At 47.2% G+C, this 22,808-nt stretch overlaps 1 protein-coding gene across 1 annotated transcript in view; it reads left to right on the top strand.

Moving 5' to 3' along the window:
* The window catches only part of IL1R1 (interleukin 1 receptor type 1), a 54,021-nt gene that overhangs the window by 3,809 nt on the left and 27,404 nt on the right, over positions 1 to 22,808 (top strand). Inside the window, exon 2 of the mRNA XM_081101634.1 lies at positions 16,815 to 16,881. Coding sequence (XP_080957760.1) covers positions 16,821 to 16,881 — 61 coding nt within the window. The 5' untranslated portion in view covers positions 16,815 to 16,820. The remainder of the gene's footprint in view (positions 1 to 16,814; positions 16,882 to 22,808) is intronic.

The following is a 22,808-nucleotide window of genomic DNA, read 5'->3' as shown; positions in this document are numbered from 1 at the left end:
TGCGACCAGCCAGTGCCTCTGTGGACTGACCGGCCGGCCCAGAGCAGCCGCCACTGCATCTGAGCGGACCAGTCCTGAGACCCAGGGCCACGGAGCGATGGGCGACTCGCGGTCAGGTCTCACTGGTAGTCAAAGGCCAGCCCTCACTGCTCACAGCGGCTGCACTGCTGGGGAACTGAGTGTGTATGACACGCGTGCCAACAATGCATGCATGCTTTACGTTAGTGTGGGAAGGCGTCAGGTGCTGGGCTCAGAAATGAAAAGTGACACTTTCCGTCCGCACGAATGGCTGTGTGGTGCCTGGCAGCCATGCAGGGTGCGGGGCAAGTCTTTCTTGGGCAGAACTGCCTTCCCTTGCTCTGGAAATCTGGCACCCCGGCTCCCGGCGCTGCGGCATTCTTGTGAGCACCTGAACCCGGGGCGCTTCCCGCCAGCTCCACGCGCTCCCCCGGGGCACACCGCCCTGAGAACCACTGCTGGGCTGGGACGAGGGAGGGAGTGCAGCAGCGTGCACCTGCCCGGGAAGCACCCATGCGAACTGTCCAAGGAGCTGGAAAATGCCGATACAAACTAGAACGCTGCGGCCGTGTGCAGGGGCGACACTGAGGGACACAAGGGGACTTTACGGGTGGAAGTGGTTTATATCCTGAAAGGATATTGCTGGTGTATGCAGTTGTCCCAGTTGCTGGCATTGCACACTTAAGATGTGTTGTGTGTTTACTATATGCATATTTTACCTCGATAACAAACCCACAGAAATGAAAGCAATGGCATTGTTTTGGAGAAAGCCTGGTCCTCTGAGACTACCTGTAGACCCCTGCCCCGCCTGATGGAGGCGGTGCTCGGGGATGGCCACGGTCAGCTTTGTGACAAGTCCACAGCAGGACTGTCCCCGCCTTTTCCGGCGGGGCCTGGAGCTGCGCTGGAGGCTGGGAGAAGCTGGAGGGCAGGCAGAGCATCTGCAAAGGGCGGAGACGCGAGACCAGGACCGTCTCGCCTCGGGTCCGGTTCCTGTTGTCCAGCAGCCCTAGGAGGTTTGAAGGGGCAGCATGGGGAGCTGTTGAACTCCCGCCCAGGGCCAGGAGGCTGGGCGAGCCCACTCCTGTCTGCAGCCTCCTGTGCTTGCTTTCCCCTGTGCCCTTCACACCCCTGTGAAGCGCCAGTGTGGTGGGCGGGCCTCGTCATGGCTGCACACTTACATCTCCTAGCAACCCCCAAAAGCTCCGGCCATCTCTGCTTTATCTTCACATCCTTGAGCATGGGGTCCTGTGATGATTAAAGAGTGTCCTTGGCCTCATTTGTCCGGGTAAATAAATCGCATGAATCTCCTGGGAGCTGGGCTTTGGCCCCACCTGCTGATCAGAGGACTGCAAGCTTTCGGTGTTTTTCGGGATTTCCGGGTTTTGGAGCTGTGCGCGTTTCTGTGTTGTGTGTTTACTATATGCATATTTTACCTTGATAATAAGCCCAGTGGTGGGTAGTTTGGCTCGCTCATACCTCTCGGGGGAACATTTGTGAGAGCTGTGACGGCCGCACAGCTGTTGATTAGGGTGTCTGTGTGTGGAGGAGTGTATATCACTCATATGTGCTAGTGGGAACAGACATGTCACAGCTGGAGACTCCTCTGAGGTCACTGCCATGTTCTCCTTCATCCTGGAGCCTCCATAGTGGTGAAGGGAGGTGCTCTGCCTGGCTGGCCCCATGGGAGGGAGTCTGTGGGACCCGGCACTTCCGTTCCTCTTGTCCGGAGGAGAGAGAGGACTGTGGATGTTGACAAGGGCAGTGCCTCTCAGATGTTCCCGCCAAAGGACTCTTCCTAGGAAATGAAGAGCAGCCCTCAGCTGTGCGGTCAGAGCCTCACTTTCAGAGCTGTTGCTTTGCTGCCTCGGGTTTTATCTCCTGAAGATTTTTCTTCCCACTTCATGATATAGCCAGATTACATAAAATGTAAAAAGGATGTCCCCCCGCCCCCTGAAATTATTCAGGGAAGATCAGCAGCTCAGGAAGAGAGAGGCCCCGGTGCCTGGCCACCTGCAATGCCTCCTTGGGGTAACTACAGGGTTCTCAAGTGTTTTCTTTAATCGTGCGGTTCTTTGGCTTTTTAAAAAATTTAAATTCCCTATTCTTTAAAGTATTACGTGAGTCTCCTTTTTCCCCCATTGACCTCTCTCTGGCCACCCCCACCCCCCAGCACAAGCCCTCACCGCCCCTCTATTATCTGTGTCCATTGGTTATGCTCACATGCATGCATACAGGCCCTTTGGTTGATCTCTTACCCCCTCAACCCCCGTCTTCCCTCATAGATTGTACAGTCTGTTCCATGTTTTTATAGCTCTGGTTCTATTTTTGTTCATCAGTTCATGTTGTTCATTATATTCCACAAATGAGTGAGATCATGTGATATTTATCTTTCTCTGGCTTATTTCACTTAGCATAATGCTCTCCAGGTCCATCCATGCTGTTGCAAATGGTAAGAATTCCTTCTTTTTTGCAGCAGCATAGTATTCCATTGTGTATGTATCACAGATTTTTAATCCACTCATCTGCTGATGGGCACTTAGATGTTTCCAAATCTTAGCTATTGTAAATTGTGCTGCTATGAACATAGGGGTGCATATATCCTTTCTAATTGGTGTTTCTGTTTTCTTGGGATATATTCCTAGAAGTGGTAGTACTGGGTCAAATGGAAGTTCCATTTTTAATTTTTTGAGGAAACACCATACTGTTCTCCACAGTGACTGCACCAGTCTGCATTCCCACCAGCAGTACAAGAGGGTTCCTTTTTTACCACATCCTTGCCAGCATTTGTCATTTATTGATTTGTTGATGATAGCCATTCTGACAGGTGTGAGATGGTACCTCATTGTTATGTTGATTTCCATTTCTCGGGTGACTAGTGATTTTGAGCATGTTTTTATGTTTCTTTGCCTGCTGTATGTCCTCTTTTGAAAAGTCTCTATTTAGGTCCTTTTCCCATTTTTGATTGGATTATCTTCCTTTTGTTGAGTTGTATGAGTTCCCTGTGAATTTTGGAGATTAAACCCTTATTAGAGAGAACATTGGCAAATATCTTCTCCCATGCAGTGGGCTTTCTTGTTGTTTCGTGGATGGTTTCTTTTGCTGTGCAGAAGCTTTTTATTTTGATATAGTTCCATTTGTTTATTTTCTCCTTAGTTTCCATTGCCCTAGGAGCTGTATTGCTAAAGACATTGCTACGACATACGTCTGATATTTTGCTGCCTATGGTTTTTTCTAAGCTTTTTATGGTTTCCTGTCTTATGTTTAAGTCCTTTATCCATTTTGAGTATATTTTTGTGTATGGTGTAAGTTGGTGGTCTAGTTTCATTTTCTTGCATGTATCTGTCCAATTTTCCAGCACCATTTATTGAAGAGACTGTCTTGACTCCATTGTACGCTGTTGCCTCCTTTGTCAAATATTAATTGAGCATAGTGGCTTGGGTCGATTGTTTATGTGATATATCATGATTTCTGGGTTCTCTGTTCTGTTCCATTGGTCTATATGTCTGCTCTTCTACCAGTTCCAGGCAGTTTTGAGAACAGTGGCTTTGTAATATAGCTTGATATCCGGTATTATGATCCCTCCAATGTCGTTCTTCTTTCTCAGGATTGCTGTAGCTAGCTATTCAGGGTCTTTTTTTTTTTTTTTACTCCAGATGAATTTTTGGATAGTTTGTTCTAGGTCTTTGAAATATGCCATTGGTATTGTAATGGGGGATTGCATTAAATCTATAAATTGCTTTAGCAATTAATGATGTTGATTCTACCAATCCATGAACACAATATATTCTTCCTGTATGTCTTTTTTCAGTGTCCTGTAGTTTTCTGAGTACAGATCTTTTACCTCCTCTGTTAAATTTATTCCTAGGTATCGTACTTTTTGTTGTTGCAGTTGTAAATGGGATTTTTTTTTTTTTTTTTTTAGTTTCTCTTTCTGTGAGTTCATTATTGGTGTATAAAAAGGCCATAGATTTCTGAGTGTTAATTTTGTATCCTGCTACATTGCCAAATTCATTTATTAAGTCTAGTAGTTTTTTTGATGGAGTCTCTAGGGTTTTTGATGTGCAATATCATGTCATCTGCAAATAATGACAATTTTACTTCTTCTTTTCCAATTTGAATGCCTTTTATTTCTTCTTCTTGTCTGATCGCTATGGCTAGCACTTCCAGTACTATATCGAACAAGAGTGGTGAAAGTGAGCATCCCTGTCTTGTTCCTGTTCTTAGGGGAAATGGTTTTAGTTTTTGCCCATTGAGTATGATGTTGGCTGTAGTTTTGTCATACAAGGCTTTTATTATGTTGAGGTATGATCCCTCTATTCCCAGTTTGCTGAGAGTTTTTATCAGAAAAGGATGTTGGATTTTGTCAAATGCCTTTTCTGCATCAATTGATATGATTATGTGATTTTTGTCTCTCAATTTGTTTATGTGATATACCATGTTTATTGACTTGCGGATATTGTACCAGCCTTGCATCCCTGGAATAAATCCCACTTGGTCATGGTGTATAATTTTTCTAATGTAATGCTGGATCCGGTTTGTGAGAATTTTGTTGAAGATTTTAGCATCTATGTTCATCAGGGATATTGGCCTTAATTATCTTTCTTTGTAGTGTCTTTATCTGGTTTTGGGATTAGGGTGATGCTGGCTTCATAGAAAGAGCTTGGAAGTGTGCATTCCTCTTGAATTTTTTGGAATAGTCTGAGAAGGATTGGTTTTGGTTCTTTGAATGTTCAGTAAAACTCCCCTGTGAAGTCATCCGGTCCGGGGCTTTTGTTTGCTGGAAGCTTTTTGATTACTGTTTCAATTTAATCAGTAGTTATCGGCCTATTCAGGTTTTTTGAATCTTCTTGCTTGAGTTTTGGAAGCTTGTATTTTTCTAGGAATGTGTCCATTTTGTCAAGGTTGTCCAGTTTGTTGGAATAGAGCTGTTTGTAGTATTTTTTAAAATGCTTTTATGTCTGTGGGGTCGGTTGTTACTTCCCCTCTTTCATTTCTGATTTTGTTTATTTGGGTCCTCTCTCTTTGCTTCTTGGTGAGCGTGGCTAGAGGTTCATCAATCTTGTTTATCCTTTCAAAGAACCAGCTCTTGGTTTCACTGATCTTTTGTATTATTATTATTTTTCTTTTGGTCTCTATGTCATTTATTTCTACTTTGATATTTTTTATTTCCTTCCTTCTGGTTACTCTGGGCTTTTCTTGTTGCTCTCTCTCTAATTCTTTCAGTTGCAAGGTTAGATAATTTATTACCATTTTTTCTTGTTTTTTGAGGTAGGCCTGTAGAGCCATGAACTTCCCTCTCAGGACTGCTTTCACTGTGTCCCATAGATTTCAGATTGTTGTGTTTTCATTGTCATTTGTTTCCAGGATGCTTTTTATTTCTTCTTTGATCTCTTTGGTAACCCAATCATTGTTTAATAACATGCTATTTAGCCTCCGAGTGTTTGATTTTTTTTCATTGTAGTTGAGTTCTAACTTGATGCCATTGTGGTCTTAGAAGAAATGCTTGGTATATTTCTTTCTTCTCGAATTTGAAGAGACTTTGCCTGTGGCCTAATATGTGGTCTGTTTTTGAAAATGTCCCATGTGCACTTGAGAAGAATGTATATTGTGTAGCTTTGGGGTGAAATGTTCTGAAGATGTCACTTAAGTTCATTTGATCTAGTGAGTCATTTAGGATTGCTATTTCTTTGCTGATTTTTTGTTTAGAGGATTTATCCAGTGGTGTCAATGGGGTATTAAAGTCCCCTACTATGATTCTATTACTGTCTATCTCTCTCTGATATCTTCCAGAAGTTTTTTTTATGTATTTGGGTGCTCCTGTATTGGGTGCTTATATATTTACCAGAGTTAGGTCCTCTTGTTGAATTGCTCTTTTAGTGTTGTGAAGTGGCCTACCTCATCTCTTGTTATGGCCTTTACTTTGCGGTCCTTTGCCAGATATAAGTATTACTTCCCAAGCTGTTTTCTCATTTCCATTTGCCTGAAAGATTTTTCCCCATCCCTTCACTGTCAGTCTGTGTGAATCCTTTGTTCTGAGGTGGGTCTCTTGTAGACAGCAAATATATGGTCATGTTTTCTTATCCATTCAGCTACCCTATGTCTTTTTATTGGAGAGTTTAATCCATTTATCTTTAATGTCATTATAGATAAGTACTTGTTTGTCACCATTTTTATTCTTTATGCCTGTATTCATTCTTCCCTTTCTATTTCTTCTTTTTACAGCAGTCCCTTTAGCATTTCTTGCATTGCTAGCTTGGTAGTGATAAACTCCCTTAGCCTTTTTTTGTCTGTGAAGCTCCTGATTTCACCTTCAATTTTGAATGGTAGCCTTGCTGAGTATAGTATTCTTGGATTCAGTCCCTTGCTTTGCATCACTTTGTATATTTCATTTTATTTGCATCTGGCCTGATGTGTTTATGTTGAGAAATCAGTTGATAGTCTGATGGGAGATCCATTGTAGGTAACTTTCTGTCTCTCTCTGGCAGCCTTTAAGGTTCTTACTTTGTCGTTGATGTTTGCCAATTTAATTATGATGTGTCTTGGTGTCAGTCTTTTTGTGTTCATCTTGTTTGGTATTGTATGTGCTTTTTGGATTTGTGTGTGTTTTTTGTCTTCCCAACATCAGGGAAGTTTTCTGTCATTATTTTTTCAAACAGGTTTTCTATTCCTTGCTCCGCTTCCTCTCATTCTGGTACGCTTATTATGTGGATGTTGTTTCTTTTTGTGTTGTCCCAAATCTTTCTTAGGCTGTCCTCCTGCTTTTTAAGTTTTCTTTCTACTTGCTTCTGTGTTTGTGTATTTTTTCTTACCTTGCCTTCTAATTCACTGTTGTGGTCCTCAGCCTCTTCTCATGTACTGTTTAAGCCTTCCATTGTGCTCTTATTGCAGCTATGTCATTCTTCATTTCCTCTTGATTTTTTTTAATATTGGTGACGTTCTCATTTAGCTCCTTGTAATTCTCATTGAGTTGTGTGTATTTGTGATCCAGGGGTTTGAGCATCCTTATAACAATTACTCTGAATTCTTTCTCTGACAAGTTACTTGCCTCAATTTCATTTAATTCTCTTTCTGGTGATTTTTCTTTTTCTTTCCTTTAGGGATTGTTTTTTGTCTCCCCATTTTTTGCTGTAATGTTTTATTTGTTTCTGTGTCTTAGATCCAACTGCTTTGCTACCCAGGTTCTTTTGGGGGTGGTGCTTTGTAGTTGGTGATTATTGGGACCCACTGGTGCCATCTCTCAGATCTCCTGGGCTTGGTGATCTAGCGCAGCCCCCTACCTGAGATATTTGGGTTCTCTTGATATAGTTGGGTCTTGAATGTTAGTTTCTTATTCATGGATGAAGTCTCGTCACAGATTGGCAATGTGCCTCACCCTCAGCTTCATTGTGTAAGCAGTTGTGGATGTAATCATGGTTCTGGCTCTTGTGGAAAGGGTTGTCTGAGGTCTCACGGGTGTGTGCTCCCTGTGAGTTCTCGGAGCCCATGGCCCGGGAGGAAGGAGTCTTGGGGCCTGAGGCTCAGGTTCTGTGACTTTGGCCAGTGTTGTGTGACTCTTGCTGGGGTAGTGTCACTCTGCAACTCACTATGACTGTGAGGGTGGGGGGCAGCTGTCCCATAGTTTGCAGTTGAGGCAGTGGGACTCTGGCCAAAGTAATTTCCCTCTCTGAATCACGAGGGGGTTCAGGAGCCAGCAGCTGGGGATGTAGGAATCTTGGAGTCTCTGGCTGAAACAACATGAGCTCATCCAGGGAGGCAACTCCTCAGTAACTCACCAAGGTGTCCAGAGGTAGGCAGCTGGGAGGGGAATGTCATGGTTTCCACTGAGGGAGTCGTGCACCCTTGGTTGGAGAGGCACACGCCCAGTAGTAGCTCATAGAGGGTTCCAGGAGCCCTCTGCTGGGGCTGTGTGCTCGTGGGGCCTGCATGCTGGAGTGGCGCGGTCATGGTGTGCAGTCATGGTATCCAGACGCCAGCCTGGGGAGGGAGAAGTCCCAGTTTCTGCTTTGGGAGCTTTGCTCCCTTGGTTGGATACATGTGCCCAGTGGTGGCTTACAGAGACACCCAGGAGCTGTCTTCTGGGGTGGTGGGCTCAGGGGGCCTGCGTGCTGGAGCAGCACTACTGTGGGGACTGGATGCTGGCAGCTGGGGTTGCACCTTGCAGTGGTTCAGAGAGGCTCAGGAGCTGCCTGCCGGGGCAGCGGACTCAGGAGGCCTACACTCTAGATTGGTATGACTGCAGTGTCCCGAGGTCAGCAGCCAAGGAGGAGGAATTGCGAGTTGCTGCTGGGGCTTTGTGCCCTTGGTTGGTTATGAGCGCCCCCGCAGTGGCTCACAGAGGCACCCAGGAGTCGCCTCCCAGGGGTCAGGTAGGAGGGTGGGGGCCTCACCCCAGGGATCAGATAGGAGAGTGGGGGGCCTCACCCCAGGAGTCAGGTAGGAGAGTGGGGGGCCTCACCCAGGGGTCAGGTAGGAGGTGGGGGGGCCTCACTCCAGGGGTCAGATAGGAGAGTGGGGGGCCTCACCCAAGGGTCAGGTAGGAGGGGGGGCCTCACCCAGGGCTCAGGTAGGAGGGGGGCCTCACCCAGGGCTCAGGTAGGAGGGGGGGGGCCTCACCCAGGGCTCAGGTAGGAGGGGGGCCTCACCCAGGGCTCAGGTAGGAGCAGGGAGGCCAGGTGCTCTGGAGCTGTCCAATGCAATGGGGATGAGGGTCCTTTGTGCCGAGGGACCGAGCTCGTGGCGGCCTGGGCAGCGGCCTGGGCAGTGGTCCCAGAGCACAGGAGGCAGTGGGCAGTGCTAGGAGCAGTGGCTAGAGGCAGAGGAGGCAGATCAGCCATTTCTTGCAAAGGATACGGGCAAGTGCCCTGGGGACCGGGGTGCCCTGGGGACCGGGGTGCCGGCTCCTCTGGGAAGGCTCCTGGGCCTTCTTCCTCGCTCGCCCTGGCATCAGCGCAGGCCTTTCCGGACGCGGGACGGCCCCTCGGTGGGAAGTGAGCGGAGGACGCGGCGCCTTCTCTGACCTCTGACTTCATGGTGCCTAGGGTCCTGTCCGTGAGACGCTGCACCTCCGGGCCTGGCGGCTGTGCTGTGTCTGTCTCAGAAGTGAGTGAGGAACAAGGTGTCCGTTCATTCTGTTGGCGGAGTGTTAGGCGGCTGCTCCCTGGTGGGCAGTCAGGGCCGCAGGCTGAGCCTGAGGAAGTGATCCGGACTCGACCCCAGACCCCCAGGTGCTCAGGTGCTCACCGTCACCGTCACCATCACCGAGTGGGAGGTTTTCCAATGACGATTTGCAGTGCAGGTGGGTCCCTGCCAGGTGGGGCGGTGGGGCTGAGGGGGCCTCTCCCAGGGGCCAGGGCGGTTTGTGTTGGCCTTGGTGCGCTCCTCCCAGCTTAGAGCCACAGTGCACTCTCCACGCCTCGGCTGGGGGCCCCAGTGGTGGCTGCCTTTCTGCGCCCCTGTGGGAAGCACCGGGTGTGCGTTTAATGAGAAGGTGCTCTTACCCGCGACTTGGCCGCTGCATCCTCTCACATATCCCGCCCGCGGCCTCAAACCTTCCAGTAACTTTCTGGCCGCCTATGAAGTGCAGTCCCAGCGCCTCAGTAACATTCTCCGTTTGGGGCATGTTCACCCGACGTGACCTTTGGCTTATGTCCAAACACCATCTCCTTCAACACCCCCCTCCCCCCGCCCCCAGCGCCTCTCCCAGAGGCCTCCAGGCAGAGGGGGCCTGCCTCCCCCATGCCCTGGGCATTTCTGTGCCCGAGGCCACTCCCCATGATGTGTCATTCTCTGTAAACGTGCCCAGTCCCTGCTGGCGGACAAGCTCCTTGAGCCTGGCCCTGGGCATTATGTCTCTTTTGCTTAGAGCAGGCGCGAGGCGGGCCTGTGCGGACATGCAGTAAGCTGGTCAAGTTTGGCAATGAGTGAACAAGAACATGAATGAACGTTGAGGGCACATCACCGCAGCCTCTGTGTCCCCAGAGCACGAGGCACTTTACCACGGACAATTTTCTCAGCCCTAAATGAGGACAGCTCGTGTGATCCTCACGGCAAACGCCCATGAATACCGTGTCTTCAGCCCTGTGTGGCACATGGGAGAGGCTGGGCGTGTGGCCACGCCGTGACTGTCTGGAGAAGAAGGTCTGCTTTCACCCTGGACTGTTTCTGCCTCGGCCCAGCACTCCCGCGGGCACGCAGAGCACAGTGTGAGGCCTGGGCGCGGCCACCGACGGCCTGGCGGGGTGGAGTAGGTCGGGCTTGGCTTCGCACCTGGAATTTCTGTCGCTTTGGGTGCCACGGGGTTTACGCTGATTTTTGTTGGGAGCGTGGTTTAGTCTTGGGTGGATTTTTCCCATTTCCCCTCCCACTGCCCCTATTCTCTTTGATCATGTGACACTAACCTGTTCTATAGCCTGGAGCGACACCCGCCCGCCAGCCTTGGGTACTGGGACTGAGCCCCTGCGGGGTGGCCCCCGCCCCCGCCTGCGTTTTCCCAGAGCAGGTGTGGGCGGCTGAGTAAGCCCGGACCCTGCCTGGGCTCCGAGTTTTACAAGCTCTAGGAACAGGAAAGGGTCTGAGGTCGTCGGACTTGCCGCCCACCTCGCGTACCTGAGGCACTGGGGCCAGAGGGTCATGGCTGAGGCCAGGCGCCTGTGCAGCCGGCCGCTGGCTTTGGGCTTGCAGCTGCCACATGCTCTGTGCTCAAAGTTCATTTGAAATGTGTCTGAAATGTGCTGTGTGGACGCAGATGGGCCTTCCCTTGCTCCCGCTGCGCACAGCCAGGCGCTCGTGCTGCTCAGTAGGTTTACCACGCCTTCGTTTTGTTTTTGGTAAACTAACGTGAGTAATTGATTGGCCTGGACCTGGGAACCATTTGAAGCCTTGATTTCCTTCTCCGGCAGAGGGGAAACACACCTCCTTACAGCGCGGGGAGCGGTGGCCAGGCTGTGAGGCGCAGCACCTCCGACCTTGTTTTATAATCGGGCATAGTTTAAAGGCAACATGACAATGCTGTGAATGCAATTTTAGGCTAAGCCGGGAGAAGGCCGTTATTTCGAATAGAAGTTAGCGTTAGGACGTGTTAGGAACGCAGTCTTGCTGCTCCAGGGAAGTTTCCAGACCTGCGCCAGGCATAGGGTCGTTTTCCTCCGTTTATTTAAAAGCACAGTGTAACATTTTCATTCCTGTTAGCACCACTTCTTAATAGAACGTTTTCTGGGTACTATTCCGATGGCTGCATGTCATTAGAGTCTGAATGAGTGATGTCTTGGGTAAAATATTTTGTGTTTGCAATTAACTTAGAGCGACAGATAAGAGCACAGGCCAGCGCAATCTCCTGTGTAAACCAAAGGGCAGAGTTTTCAAAGCATGGTCTGCCCTGGACACGCTGCTGAGTGGCAGGAGGGTAACCGCACCTTTTATTCACTTTTCTTTCATTCCCTGAGGACCCATTAAGGCTTCTGAGTTCCACGCCCAGTGCTGGGGGCTGGGGTGCCCTCACGGTGGGGGGTGCAGGGCAGTGCGGGGGCTGGGGGTGCCCTCACGGTGGGGGGTGCAGGGCAGTGCGGGGGCTGGGGGTGCCCTCACAGTGGGGGGTGCAGGGCAGTGCGGGGGCTGGGGGTGCCCTCACAGTGGGGGGTGCAGGGCAGTGCTGGGGGCTGGGGTGCCCTCACGGTGGGGGTGCAGGGCAGTGCCGGGGGCTGGGGGGTGCCCTCACCGTGGGGGGTGCAGGGCAGTGCTGGGGGCTGGGGGTGCCCTCATGGTGGGAGGTGCAGGGCAGTGCTGGGGGCTGGGGGTGCCCTCACGGTGGGAGGTGCAGGACAGTGCTGGGGGCTGAGGGTGCCCTCACGGTGGGGGGTGCAGGGCAGTGCTGGGGGCTGGGAATGCCCTCATGGTGGGGGGTGCAGGGCAGTGCTGGGGGCTGGGGGTGCAATGTGTCTTCCCTTAGGTGGGGGGTGCAGGGGGCAAGGGTGTCCTCACAGTGGGGACAGTGCTCATTCAGACTCTAATGACATGCAACCATCGGAATAGTACCCAGAAAACGTTCTATTAAGAAGTGGTGCTAACAGGAATGAAAATGTTACACTGTGCTTTTAAATAAATGGAAGAAAACGATCCCTATGCCTGGCTCAAGCCTGGAAACTTTCCTGGAGCAGTAAGACTGCCTTCCTAAAACGTCCTAACTCTAACTTTTATTCGAAATAACTTGGCCTTCTCCCAGCTTAGCCTAAAATTGCATTCACAGCATTATCATGTTGCCTTTAAACTATGCCCGATTATAAAACAAGGTCGTGCCAGTGCTGCACCTGTCACGGGTGGGGAGCAGGTGTGGCAGAGAGCTTGGTTTGGGGCCTGTTGAGGTTGAGGTCCTCGGGGCCCTCAAACAGATCTGTGCGCAGGTCCCCTGGGGTCCGAGGCTGGAACTTGCCGCACATGCAGGTGCCCTCAGGAGCGGGCGATGGCCGTGTGGCCTCGTCCCGGGAGCAGGAACTCGGGAAGGAAGAGGTCCTGCTGAGCGTTGGCTTCCCCCCGGGCGTGAGAAGCTGGGGAAGGCGGCGGGAGCGCCTCTCTCCCGGTCCGCGTTCACTGGCCGTGTGTGGGTGGCGTTGCTTTTGTAGGTAAGGCGGTGGTGGCGTCTCCTTGCAGCGTGCAGCCGGTGCCGAAGGCGACAGCGCCCCTGCCGTGTGTGTGGACAAAGTGTCATATAATTAAGCTGCATCCCTGGGACCTCGCTTCATATGTGATCTCATCGCCGGCCTGTACCTGTTGTAGGCAGTGCTAGGTTGGTCGGCCATCTACGTCACACCAGGGCGGGGCCGTGAAGGTTTTGCTTTTGTTTTTCACTTTGTGATACAGTTAATACATGCTCATTATAGGAATTTTAGATAGAAAGCTACAGAGAAGGGGAAAACCATCCAACGGCAGGAACCAACCCAATTTTAACATGTTGTTATGTTTTTCAGTCTTTTTTGGTGCATTTTCATACAACTATGTAATTTTATACAAATAATTTAATGTCTTACCTTGAAAGATGAAAGTGTGAGCTAAGAGTGGATCTGGAAGTTTAGGGAGACTTTTGCAAGTGGGTCCTACTAATGGGGTACAGTCCAGATACGGAACAAATCTACATAAGTAGCCGCAAGCTGGTTTTGTCAGATATAAGTATTACTACTCCAACTTTTCCCCCTTTCCATTTGTATGAATTATCTCTTTCCATCCCTTTACTTTTGGTCTGTGTGTACCTTTCCTTCTGAGGTGTGTCTCTTGAAGACAGCATATACATGAGTCTTATTTTCTTACCCACCCAGCTAGCCTCTGCCTTTTAATTAGGACATCTAGGCCATTTACATTCAGTGATCATTGTTAGGCACATATTTGTTGCCATTTTATTTTTAACTATCTTCTATTGTGCCCCTACCCCCTTTTTCTTCTGCTTCTTAAAGCAAGCCCTTTAAATGTTTGCATAACAAACTCCTTTAGCTTTTTGTTATCTGGGAGTTGCTGTCTTTCTCCTTCAATTTTAAGTGATAGCCTTGCTGGGTGAGGTAGCCTCGGTTGTAGGTCCTTGTTTTTCATCGTTTTGAATATTTCATGCCGCTCCCTCTGGCCTGACTTGTTTCTGTTGTCGAGTCAGCTGGCAGCCTGTGGCGCTCCCTTGAGAGTAAGCGACCGCCTTCTCTTGCTGCTTTCGAGGCTCTCTCCTGGTTTTAGCCTCCGCCATTTGAATGGGGCTGTGCGTGGTGTGAGCCTCCTGGGGTTCATTCGCTCTGACTCTGCTGCCAGGACTCACATGCCATCCTCCCTCGCCAGAGTAGGGTTGGTCATCATTTCTGCAGGTGGGCTCTCGGCCCTCGTTCTTTCTTTCCCCCTCTGGAACCTCTATGATGTGAGCACCGTTATGCTTCCTGTCCCAGAGGTCCCTTAAGCTATCCTTATTTTTCAAACATCTTTTTCCTGTTTGTGATTGTCTTTTTTTCTATCTCGTCTTCCAAATCCTTGATTCAATCCTCTGCTTCACCCAGCCTACTTTTTATTCCTTTCAGGGTATCTTGTTGTCAGATGTGGTGTTCCTCACTCCTGACTGGCTCCCTTTCCTGGTTTCTATGTCCTTTTTTATGCTGTTATAGTTCTCAGTAAGTGCCTTGAGAGTCCTTATAACCATTACTTTGAACTCCGTCGCTGATAGATTGCTTGCTTACATCCATTTAGCTCTTTTTCTGGAGATTCCGTCTGCTCTTTCATTTGGGGTCTCTTTCTTTGTCTCCCCATTTTGGCTGCCTCATTGTGTTTGTTTCTATGTATTAAATATATTTTCTATGACTCTCAGTTTTCATAGGTTGGCCTTATGTAGTAGGCGTCCTGTGGGACCCAGTGGTGCAGTCTCCTTGTTCTCCGAGCTGGATGCACTAGGAATGTTATGTGGTTTCTATGGGCCCTCCTGTTGCAGTTGAGTCTTGATTGCTGTTGGCCTGTTCATGCATAGGATTAGGCTGTCTAATTATGACGCTCAACCCCCAACCATGGTATGTGAGTTGCTGTACAGATGCTGACCAATAATAATAATAATAATAATAGTAATAATAATAATAATATAAAAAGGAAATAAAAAGAATATGAAAAGAAGAAAGAATAAAAAGGATAAGGAAAAATTATAAGAAAATAAAAAACAATAAGAAAAAAATCAAATAAAGAAATAGAAAGGAGCCAAAACCAGTTTGGCTTAGTGGATAGAGCGTCGGCCTGCAGACTGAAAGGTCCCAGGTTCGATTCCGGTCAGGGGCATGTACCTGGGTTGCGGGCATATCCCCAGTGGGAAATGTGCAGGAGGCAGCTGATTGATGTTTCTCTCTCATCAATGTTTCTAACTCTCTATCTCTCTCCCTTCCTCTCTGTAAAAAATCAATAAAATATATTTTTTTAAAAGAAATAGAAAGGAAAAAAAAAATCGGAAAAGAAAAAAGTGGCATTCACCTCATCAGGTTTAGTGCCTGCTCAGTCTGCTGTTTGTGGAATTTGTTGGATCTGCTCCAGTGCTGCCTGAGCTGGACGCTTCGTGTGTTGCTTTTGGTCATTTTGGGAAGGACTGTGGTGCAGGCCAGTGTCAGATGCTGCCGTTGCCTGGTCCACAGTTATGGCTGCCTCTGCTGGGCTTGGCTGCACACAGGAAGGACCACGCTGTGCTCCAAGGCCGGCTGTTACTAGTACTGGGCCCTGGGGCTGATTGGCACATGTACCAAGGCACCCCGCAATCCACCTCTGCCTTCCTTGTCTGCTGGCTGCCTGTTAGGCTCATTCACTGAAAAAGCCTCTGGCGGTGGGGCTAGTGGATCTTCGTGAGGGGAGGTGCCATTCACACTTCAGGGAAGGTGGTGGGTATGTCCCATCCCAGAGCCAGGTGACTGAGTCTGCCCCGGATTTTGCCTTGAGCTCAGCAGGGTGGATGCTCTAGTACTGAGGACGGGGCCTCCAGAGCCCAAAGTCGGGTCTGTCAAGAGCTGGAGGGTGTGTCTGTGGGGCCTCCTGTGATGGGGAAGTACCAGTCTGGTTCACAGGAAAAGTGGACATTGTTATGCCCAGATTTCAGGATCCCCAAGAAACCACACCAGGGAGCCAGCTGTGTCTGATGCAAAAGCATAAGAGTCTTTATTCAAGCCCGGGCTTGGCTCCCCTACCCTCCTTACTGAAGCAGCAGCAAGTGGCAGAGAGACAGAGCCCTGTGGGAAGAGGGGTTTTATAGGGGGTTGGAGTGAGGGGAGGAGAAAGGACTGTGGGCCCTGCCGATTGGCCAGGCGCAAGTCGGTGTCTTGTTACACAGGATGTGGTCATATCTATGGTGCGCACTTCCCTTGATTGTCATTGGTTAGTTTAAAGAAGTCCTGGGTGTGGCTAGCAGAGGCTTGGGCTTCCGGGAAGAAGCCTTGCCGAGCACATGGCTGCCAAAAAATGGAGGATCCAAGGCAAGATGGAGGGCGTAGTCCTCGCCCTTTCAGGCATATGGCCTCACCTCAAACCCAGTCACTGACACCCAAAGTCTGCCCAGACTTCTACTCCCTGCCCTAAGCTGTGGCTCCTTGCAGGTGGGGTGCGAGGGACTCCCGGGTGGGTAATTGCTTTCCCCCAGGCTGATGCTCTTGGAGGGGATTGCCCTGCCTCAGAAAGGTGGCTGCTGCGGTATCCAAGAATGACTGGGTACAGGTGTCCGGGCAGCTGTCCCCCCACATCTTTCCCTAGAGCCACAAACCCCAGACTCTCCTCAGGCGACTCCAGCCAGCACCACCCTCTCTCCTTAAAGTTTGCTCTTGAAGAGGGAGCTGGTGTCTCCAGCAGACTCACCTCTCCTTGGTGGACAGAAACCCTGCTGCTTTCACAGCTGGATGCTATGTGGGCACCTCTTTCCAGCTCTGGTGCTCTGGTGCTCTGGGCTGGGGAGCCTCTGGGCTGGGGAGCCTGGCCTGGGGTTAGGCCTCGCACTTCCCAGGAGAAGCCTCTGTAGCTAAGTGATCTCTCCAGCACCTCAGCTGCGTCCGTGGGAGTGGGGCCAGTCCCTCTTGCATCTCCACCCTTCCTTCCAGTCTCAATGCACCTTCTGCTGCAAATCCTTGGTTAGTAGCATAAGACTCCTCTCCAGCTAGTTCTCAGTTGGTTATTTAGGGTGATTGTTCCCCAATTTATTTGTATTTCCAGTTTGGTTTAGGGGGGAGGTCAGTTCAAGATTCACCTGCTCTACTGCCATCTTGAAAGTCTCTGGAATAGTAACATTTCTAATTTTTGTTTTTCTTTCATTCCTGTTTCTCTAGGAGAACATGAAAGTGCTACTCAGGCTTGTTTGCTTCATAGCTCTACTGATTTCTTCTCTGGAAGCTGGTAAGTTAAGCATTTCCACTTGTTATTATCTGCTAAGAGAATCTATTATTTAGAATACACGAAGTACCTTATCTAACAGAATCGTTTTTCTTATCTTCTCTGTTGAATCCCAATGCCCAGAGCCTGCTGGTCACAGAACTGTAGTGAAGAGTATTCTTTTCACCATCTCCTCATTCTCTTGTTTACATATTTGGAAACAGACCCAGTGAGGTTAAGAGCCCAAGGCCATGTTTCTAGTTTCAGAGCAAGTCTAGAGTTATGCCTAAGAATAAACTGTGTCTAGTCCAGGCCTCTTCCCACTGTATTGCTGATCAAAGAGTATAACACAGGAAAGCCTGGCTTTCATCAGGAAGAGGCGTTAAATGTAATCTTAATGGACCCTCAGCTGAAAACCATCAAGAGACAGTTCTTTCTTTTCTTTGTTTATTCATTTTCACTCTGTCCCTCTCCCTCCCTTTACTACAATGCATTAGCCCCTACCCTGTGCTAGGCACTAGGTGCTGAGGATACAGAAGTGAATGATCAAGACAGAAAATCTGACTGCAGATGGTTTACATTCCAGTAGGTTTAGAAAAGTAAACATTTATTATGTCATTTGTGGTAAGTGTAGAGAGAAAAACAACAGGAAAGGAAGCTATAAAGTTTGGGCCTGGCGGATATGGCTCAGTGGTTAAGCATCGACCTATGAACCAGAAGGTCATGGTTCAATTCCCAGTCAGGGCACATGACCGGGTTGCAGGCTTGGTCCCCAGTGTGGGGCATGCAGGAGGGAGCTGGCCAGTCATTCTCTCTCATCATTGATGTTTCTATCTCTCTCTCCCTCTCCCTTCCTCTTTTAAATCAATAAAAATATATTTAAAAAATAGTTATAGGAATGTGCAGGTGGCAGAAAGTTAAATTTTATGGTAGTGTGGCCAGAGAACACTTACTGAGAAGTTGACTTTTAAGTCAACCCTGAAGTTGAGGATGGGGAAACATTCCAGGCAGATGTGCTAAGGCCCTAAGGAACTGGCATGTTCCAGGAACTTAATACCATTGTGGTTAGAACCTGCCAGGGTCCAGCCCCAGTGGTCCAGGGGTTCCCAAAGGTGTGGACGGCATCGGCGAAGAATGGACACAGAGACAGCGTTCAGATAGATGATCAGCATAGTTAGGTTCTTTTTTATTGTCCTGTTACAACTGTATTTACTATTTGATTCTATAAGCATGCCTCTATAGTTATATCATGGTATGCTTCGGGTCCTCCTTTGACCTTCTACAGTTCCTTGTTTTATGTTTATAGTTTCTTATCTGACCTTTGCTAAAAATCTTATCTCTATCTAGCTCTGTTGATTTTAATCTTATCTATTGTCTATGTTTCTACATTCTATTCTAAAGGTTAGTCTCTGTGTTCCATTATAAGGGCTAGTTTGCTATTTCTATTCCAAGGTCACTATTCTACTGCTCTACTGTTAAGCTATAAGGAAATAACTGAAGGAGATTTTCCTATTCTATGGCCTAAGTAAAGGTTATGTCCTTTTAGCCTTGCTGGTGGTCTTCCTTGGGACTGCCCTGTGTCGGTGGGTTTTTAGGGGTATAGGCTTTGATACTTTCTCTGGTGGGTAGACCCCTGGGGATGTGGGCCTAGCAAGTCCTAAATTTATTGCTAACAGTCTAAGTTCCTCATAAGTAGTACACGGCATTTCTGTAACACTAGGGGATTTTATTGATTTATTCCCTTCCCTAGTCCCATTAACCCCTAACTCCAGGGAAACCTTCCCACCTGGAGAAACAACCTTTCTTGGGGAGGTGGCCCTGGTTAGAACACATAGTGCTAAGAAGGGGAGCAAACATATTAAGAACAGTATGCCATATACGCTAGGTCCCTTGGAACAAATGCTGTGTAGATGTTTCTTCCCTGCAGCGACTGTGTCAAGCAGCAAGGATGGAACAGCTTCCGGCATCTCCCCCATTCTTATTTTTTAAATGTAGCATGTGTAAATCAGCAGCCACCTTTTGGATTGCATTAAGACTCAGAAGAAGACTGGGAAAAGACAAATAATTATTAAAGTTATGAATAAAAATAAGCCTGCACTTAAAAGCATGGGGATAATGTTTTGTTTAGAGATGTATCCTTGTAAACCGCTAAAAAAGGAAGATGCAACTTAGGAAGGATCAAGTAGTGAGCCCGATTGGCTTATGTCATGAACCTGCTGATGTAACTTTTGTAGATCTAGGCTTAAACTACTGTTATTCCAAATTCCTAATATATGATGTTGAATTTTGTCCCAAGTTATTGCTGACTGATTAACTTCTAAAGGAGTAATGCAGATCCATTTGTAATCTAGATGACATCTTAATGACAGACAAACTTTAAGTGTAACAATTTCATTTCCAATATGTATAAGGGCTTCTTCAAGAGCATTAACCTTGGCTTCTAATTTTTTGTCTATTATTTCTTGGGTAGCTAGAGCGAGAGAAATATTCTTTGCTAATTGATCTACATGCTGAGCTGTATGGACTTCCTGTACTAAGTCTGTGGTTGCAGTAGCAAGTGATCCTATAATTGTAATGAGTGCAGTTATGCCTAAGACTAATTCTGCTACAAATCTTTTTGAGCGTGTTAAAGCATTGGTAATTATTCTAATAGCTTGTAACCCAGAATCATCATACCATGGCGTATGCAATTGTACAGGTAACATTAGATAAGGAGGTCGCTTTACAATAAAAATTGTCTGAATAGATAAGCTAGAATCAATACATGTGGTTAAAATACATTTGTGACAGGAAACAGTGAAAGTGGTTTCATTTGTTGTCACACCTCGGTTACTATGAGAATCTTTTAGTAGAAAGACATATGGGGATGGTAGACAAGCTCTAATATGATAAGTTTCTTTGCCATAAGGCGGGGGCTAGGTTCTATCAAGAGTTATAGGCGCTGTGGCGGCAATTGCTCTTCACAAGTGATGGTGAGTATAAGAATGATTATTAACTGTAGAAGTTAAGACTGCTGGGACCCATCCATTAGAATGCCGATGAGTGACAGGGTCTCCTGGGGCGAGAAAAGCTTCCTGTCAGTGAAAGTTAGCGGAAGCTTTAAGATAGTCCCTATAGTTCTTAGTGGGGTTAGGTACAGGCCAGTCAAAAATCTGTTGTTTGCTTTGATATAAAGGAAAAGGAATAGGTTCTGGATATCTACAATACCACCAAGGAGGGAACCCTGTGTTTTCATCCACGAATGGCCATGGGCCCTCCTCAATGTCCTTTGATTGTGAAGATGTTCTACAAAGCCTTGGATTTTTCACTCGGGGTGAAGTCCCTGCTCCATAAGAGGTGGGTCCTGCACCCAGGAGATTGATGGGTGAGAGCCCACATATTCCATCGATTAGGTTTTCCTGTGGGGGAGTCAGTAACAGGGTTTTGTTTGTGAGGTTCCTAAACAGCCTGGAATGTGATATTATTAGTGATGTCAAAACATATAGGTGGACCCACAGCAAAGGTGAAGTTGTTATTAATTCTTTGCTGGATGAATTCATCCGATTCTCCTCCTTTTTATTTTAATAATTGCATCTTAATAATATGATCGGCTTACTTCAAAATAGCTTGAGAATCGTAAGTGATATTAGTTTTATGATAAATTTGATATTGCTGACAAAAATAATGAAAACAGAATTAGCGTTCATGGACCCATTGTCTGTCTTTAGCTCTAAGGGAGGTCCTAGTACCGTAAAGGCAATAATTAACTATGTGCTAGGCACCCTTCCCTGTTACTTTTCCTTAATAAATCTTGATAAGTGAGAGCTGCTTGAAGGGTTTGAGTCCTTTTAAGACTCTTCATTCCACATCTGCAGACTAGAAGTGAACATATGAGAACAAGAATGAGGCAAACAATAGTGGTTATGCTGAGAGGTGAATGGGAGGATATCCAGTGGAAGGGGTTAAATTCTCTCAAGTCCTCTTTAAATTGTTGCCAGGCTTTCAAAGAATTAGTTTGTAAGTTTGCCTTGGACAACTGTACAATATGCTGTTGTAATTCTGAAATATCGAGGGTTGTGTTACCTAGACCCCAAGCACCAAGAAGATGATTTTGTATTGATTCCCAAGGGTGCAGGGTACTATTATAGGGAACAGGGGGAACACAAATCTGGGAAAAATTATAATGACACTGTAAAGATATCCTTTGCTCTAGGCCATGGATTTTATCACCCAGCCACAGGACTGTAGACTTTAATGCTGACTGGTTGTCATTTTCATTTTCAAACTGGTTGTCAATTCTTTTTTGTATAGGCAAGGTCTTAGTTACATTTTCCTTGACCTGTTGTACGAAATGAGAGGTCTGAACAGTCCGTACCATAGATGAAGCAGCAATGCCCACAGAAGTAAGTAACATTACGAGGGCAAAGATTCCTGCAATTAACATTCCGAGAAATCTTTTTTGTCTTTTTAAGATTTTTACTAGATCACACAATAGTTGGTAGGTTTGATGAGATTCCCAAGGCTCAGTTAAGTTAGTGGGAACCCAAGCAAAAGCTAGTTGTTTTAAAATCACGAGGGACTTCTTTTGAAATGAAGAATTTATACAATGGGATAATGTGCAAACTGTGCATGACACCTCATACAGATGGCTTGTAACATTAAGACGTATCTGAATGGGGCCTGATTGGAGCACAAACGGATCAAACGCACAGGCAGTAGCAAACACTGTCTTATTGAGAGTTCCTCGTAAAGCAGAAATGGAATTATTTGAGCTATAATTGAAACTATACCAATTTATAGGTGCAAGTGCAGCAGCTAATTTCCATTGTGTACTTTGTAGAGGCCAATTGTCATGTTGTAATTGAGGCCCAACAAAGTCTCCTCCATGCCATGAGATGGAGTGATTTTCTTCAGCATATAGATAGGATGCATTCCCTTCCCACTTTAGGGTGCGGTTTTACTATACAGAGACCCATAAGGGCTCCAGTCTATAAAGAAAAAATTGTTATTAAGTTTGCTGGTGGTAGGATAATTACTATAACAGTCTTGCCAATTAACTTCTTCCTCAGTGGGATCCCATTCATAAGACCTTTTACATAGTGGCTTAGTTGGCGGGGGTGGGGATGTGCCTTAGCACACTTACATTTTCTGCACCTTTCCCCGGAGCAAGTAGAGACAATAGACGTATTTGAGCCTTTTCTTCCCCGTTCTTTGGGGTCCAGGCTGGCTAAAAACCTCTCTTTAATTTTACACACAAGGAGCAGTGGCTTGATTTAGAGTCATACAAAAGGGAAGCGGGGTGGCAACACCTGTGTAATTATACTTTGCCCATAGGCTTCCTTGCCCCACCTGTCGTCTTCCTGGATGACCAAGGTTTTTGGTATCATTAGTAACTATGTTAGGTGGAGTATCAGCCCACGTAAGGGGTCTTACCCACGGTGGGTCAGGAACATAAGTCCAGAATACCTCCCCATTTGCCCTGGTAGCATTACCGTACAGCTGATTACTGCTAACCTGGCAAGAAGGATGTTCTCAGGTGTTCCTGGGCTCCTGGTCACTTCTGGGCTCCTTGCTGTCCACTTCGTCCTCTTCCCACTTCTTATCTTCAGTGGGCTGTTTGGGATCATTGCTATCTGTGGGCCGGGCAGTTGATTGTCTGCAGCTGTAAGGCGTAGCTCCAGGTGCAGACTCCTCTTTAAGTTGGCCAGTTTCTCTCTCGGGTCCATGTTGCAGTTAATTTTTTTTGCGAGAATCAACACGAGCTTCAAGAAATTTTCTGGAAATATATAAACATATCCTCGACCAAATGTTAAGAGGGAATTCCCTATAAATTAGATTTGAGATCCTTCTATTTTAACTAGACCGTTTTCCTTTTGGCCCACTTTGACACCAGTGCACTTTCACAGGTGTCCTGCTATAGGCATTATAAATGAAAATCAATTATAAAGTAACAATTTAAAAATACTTCAGGC

Source organism: Myotis nattereri (assembly GCF_964212035.1).
Source record: "Myotis nattereri genome assembly, chromosome: 10".
Taxonomy (NCBI): Eukaryota; Metazoa; Chordata; class Mammalia; order Chiroptera; family Vespertilionidae; genus Myotis; species Myotis nattereri.
This window is presented reverse-complemented; position numbering and strand designations above follow the sequence as displayed.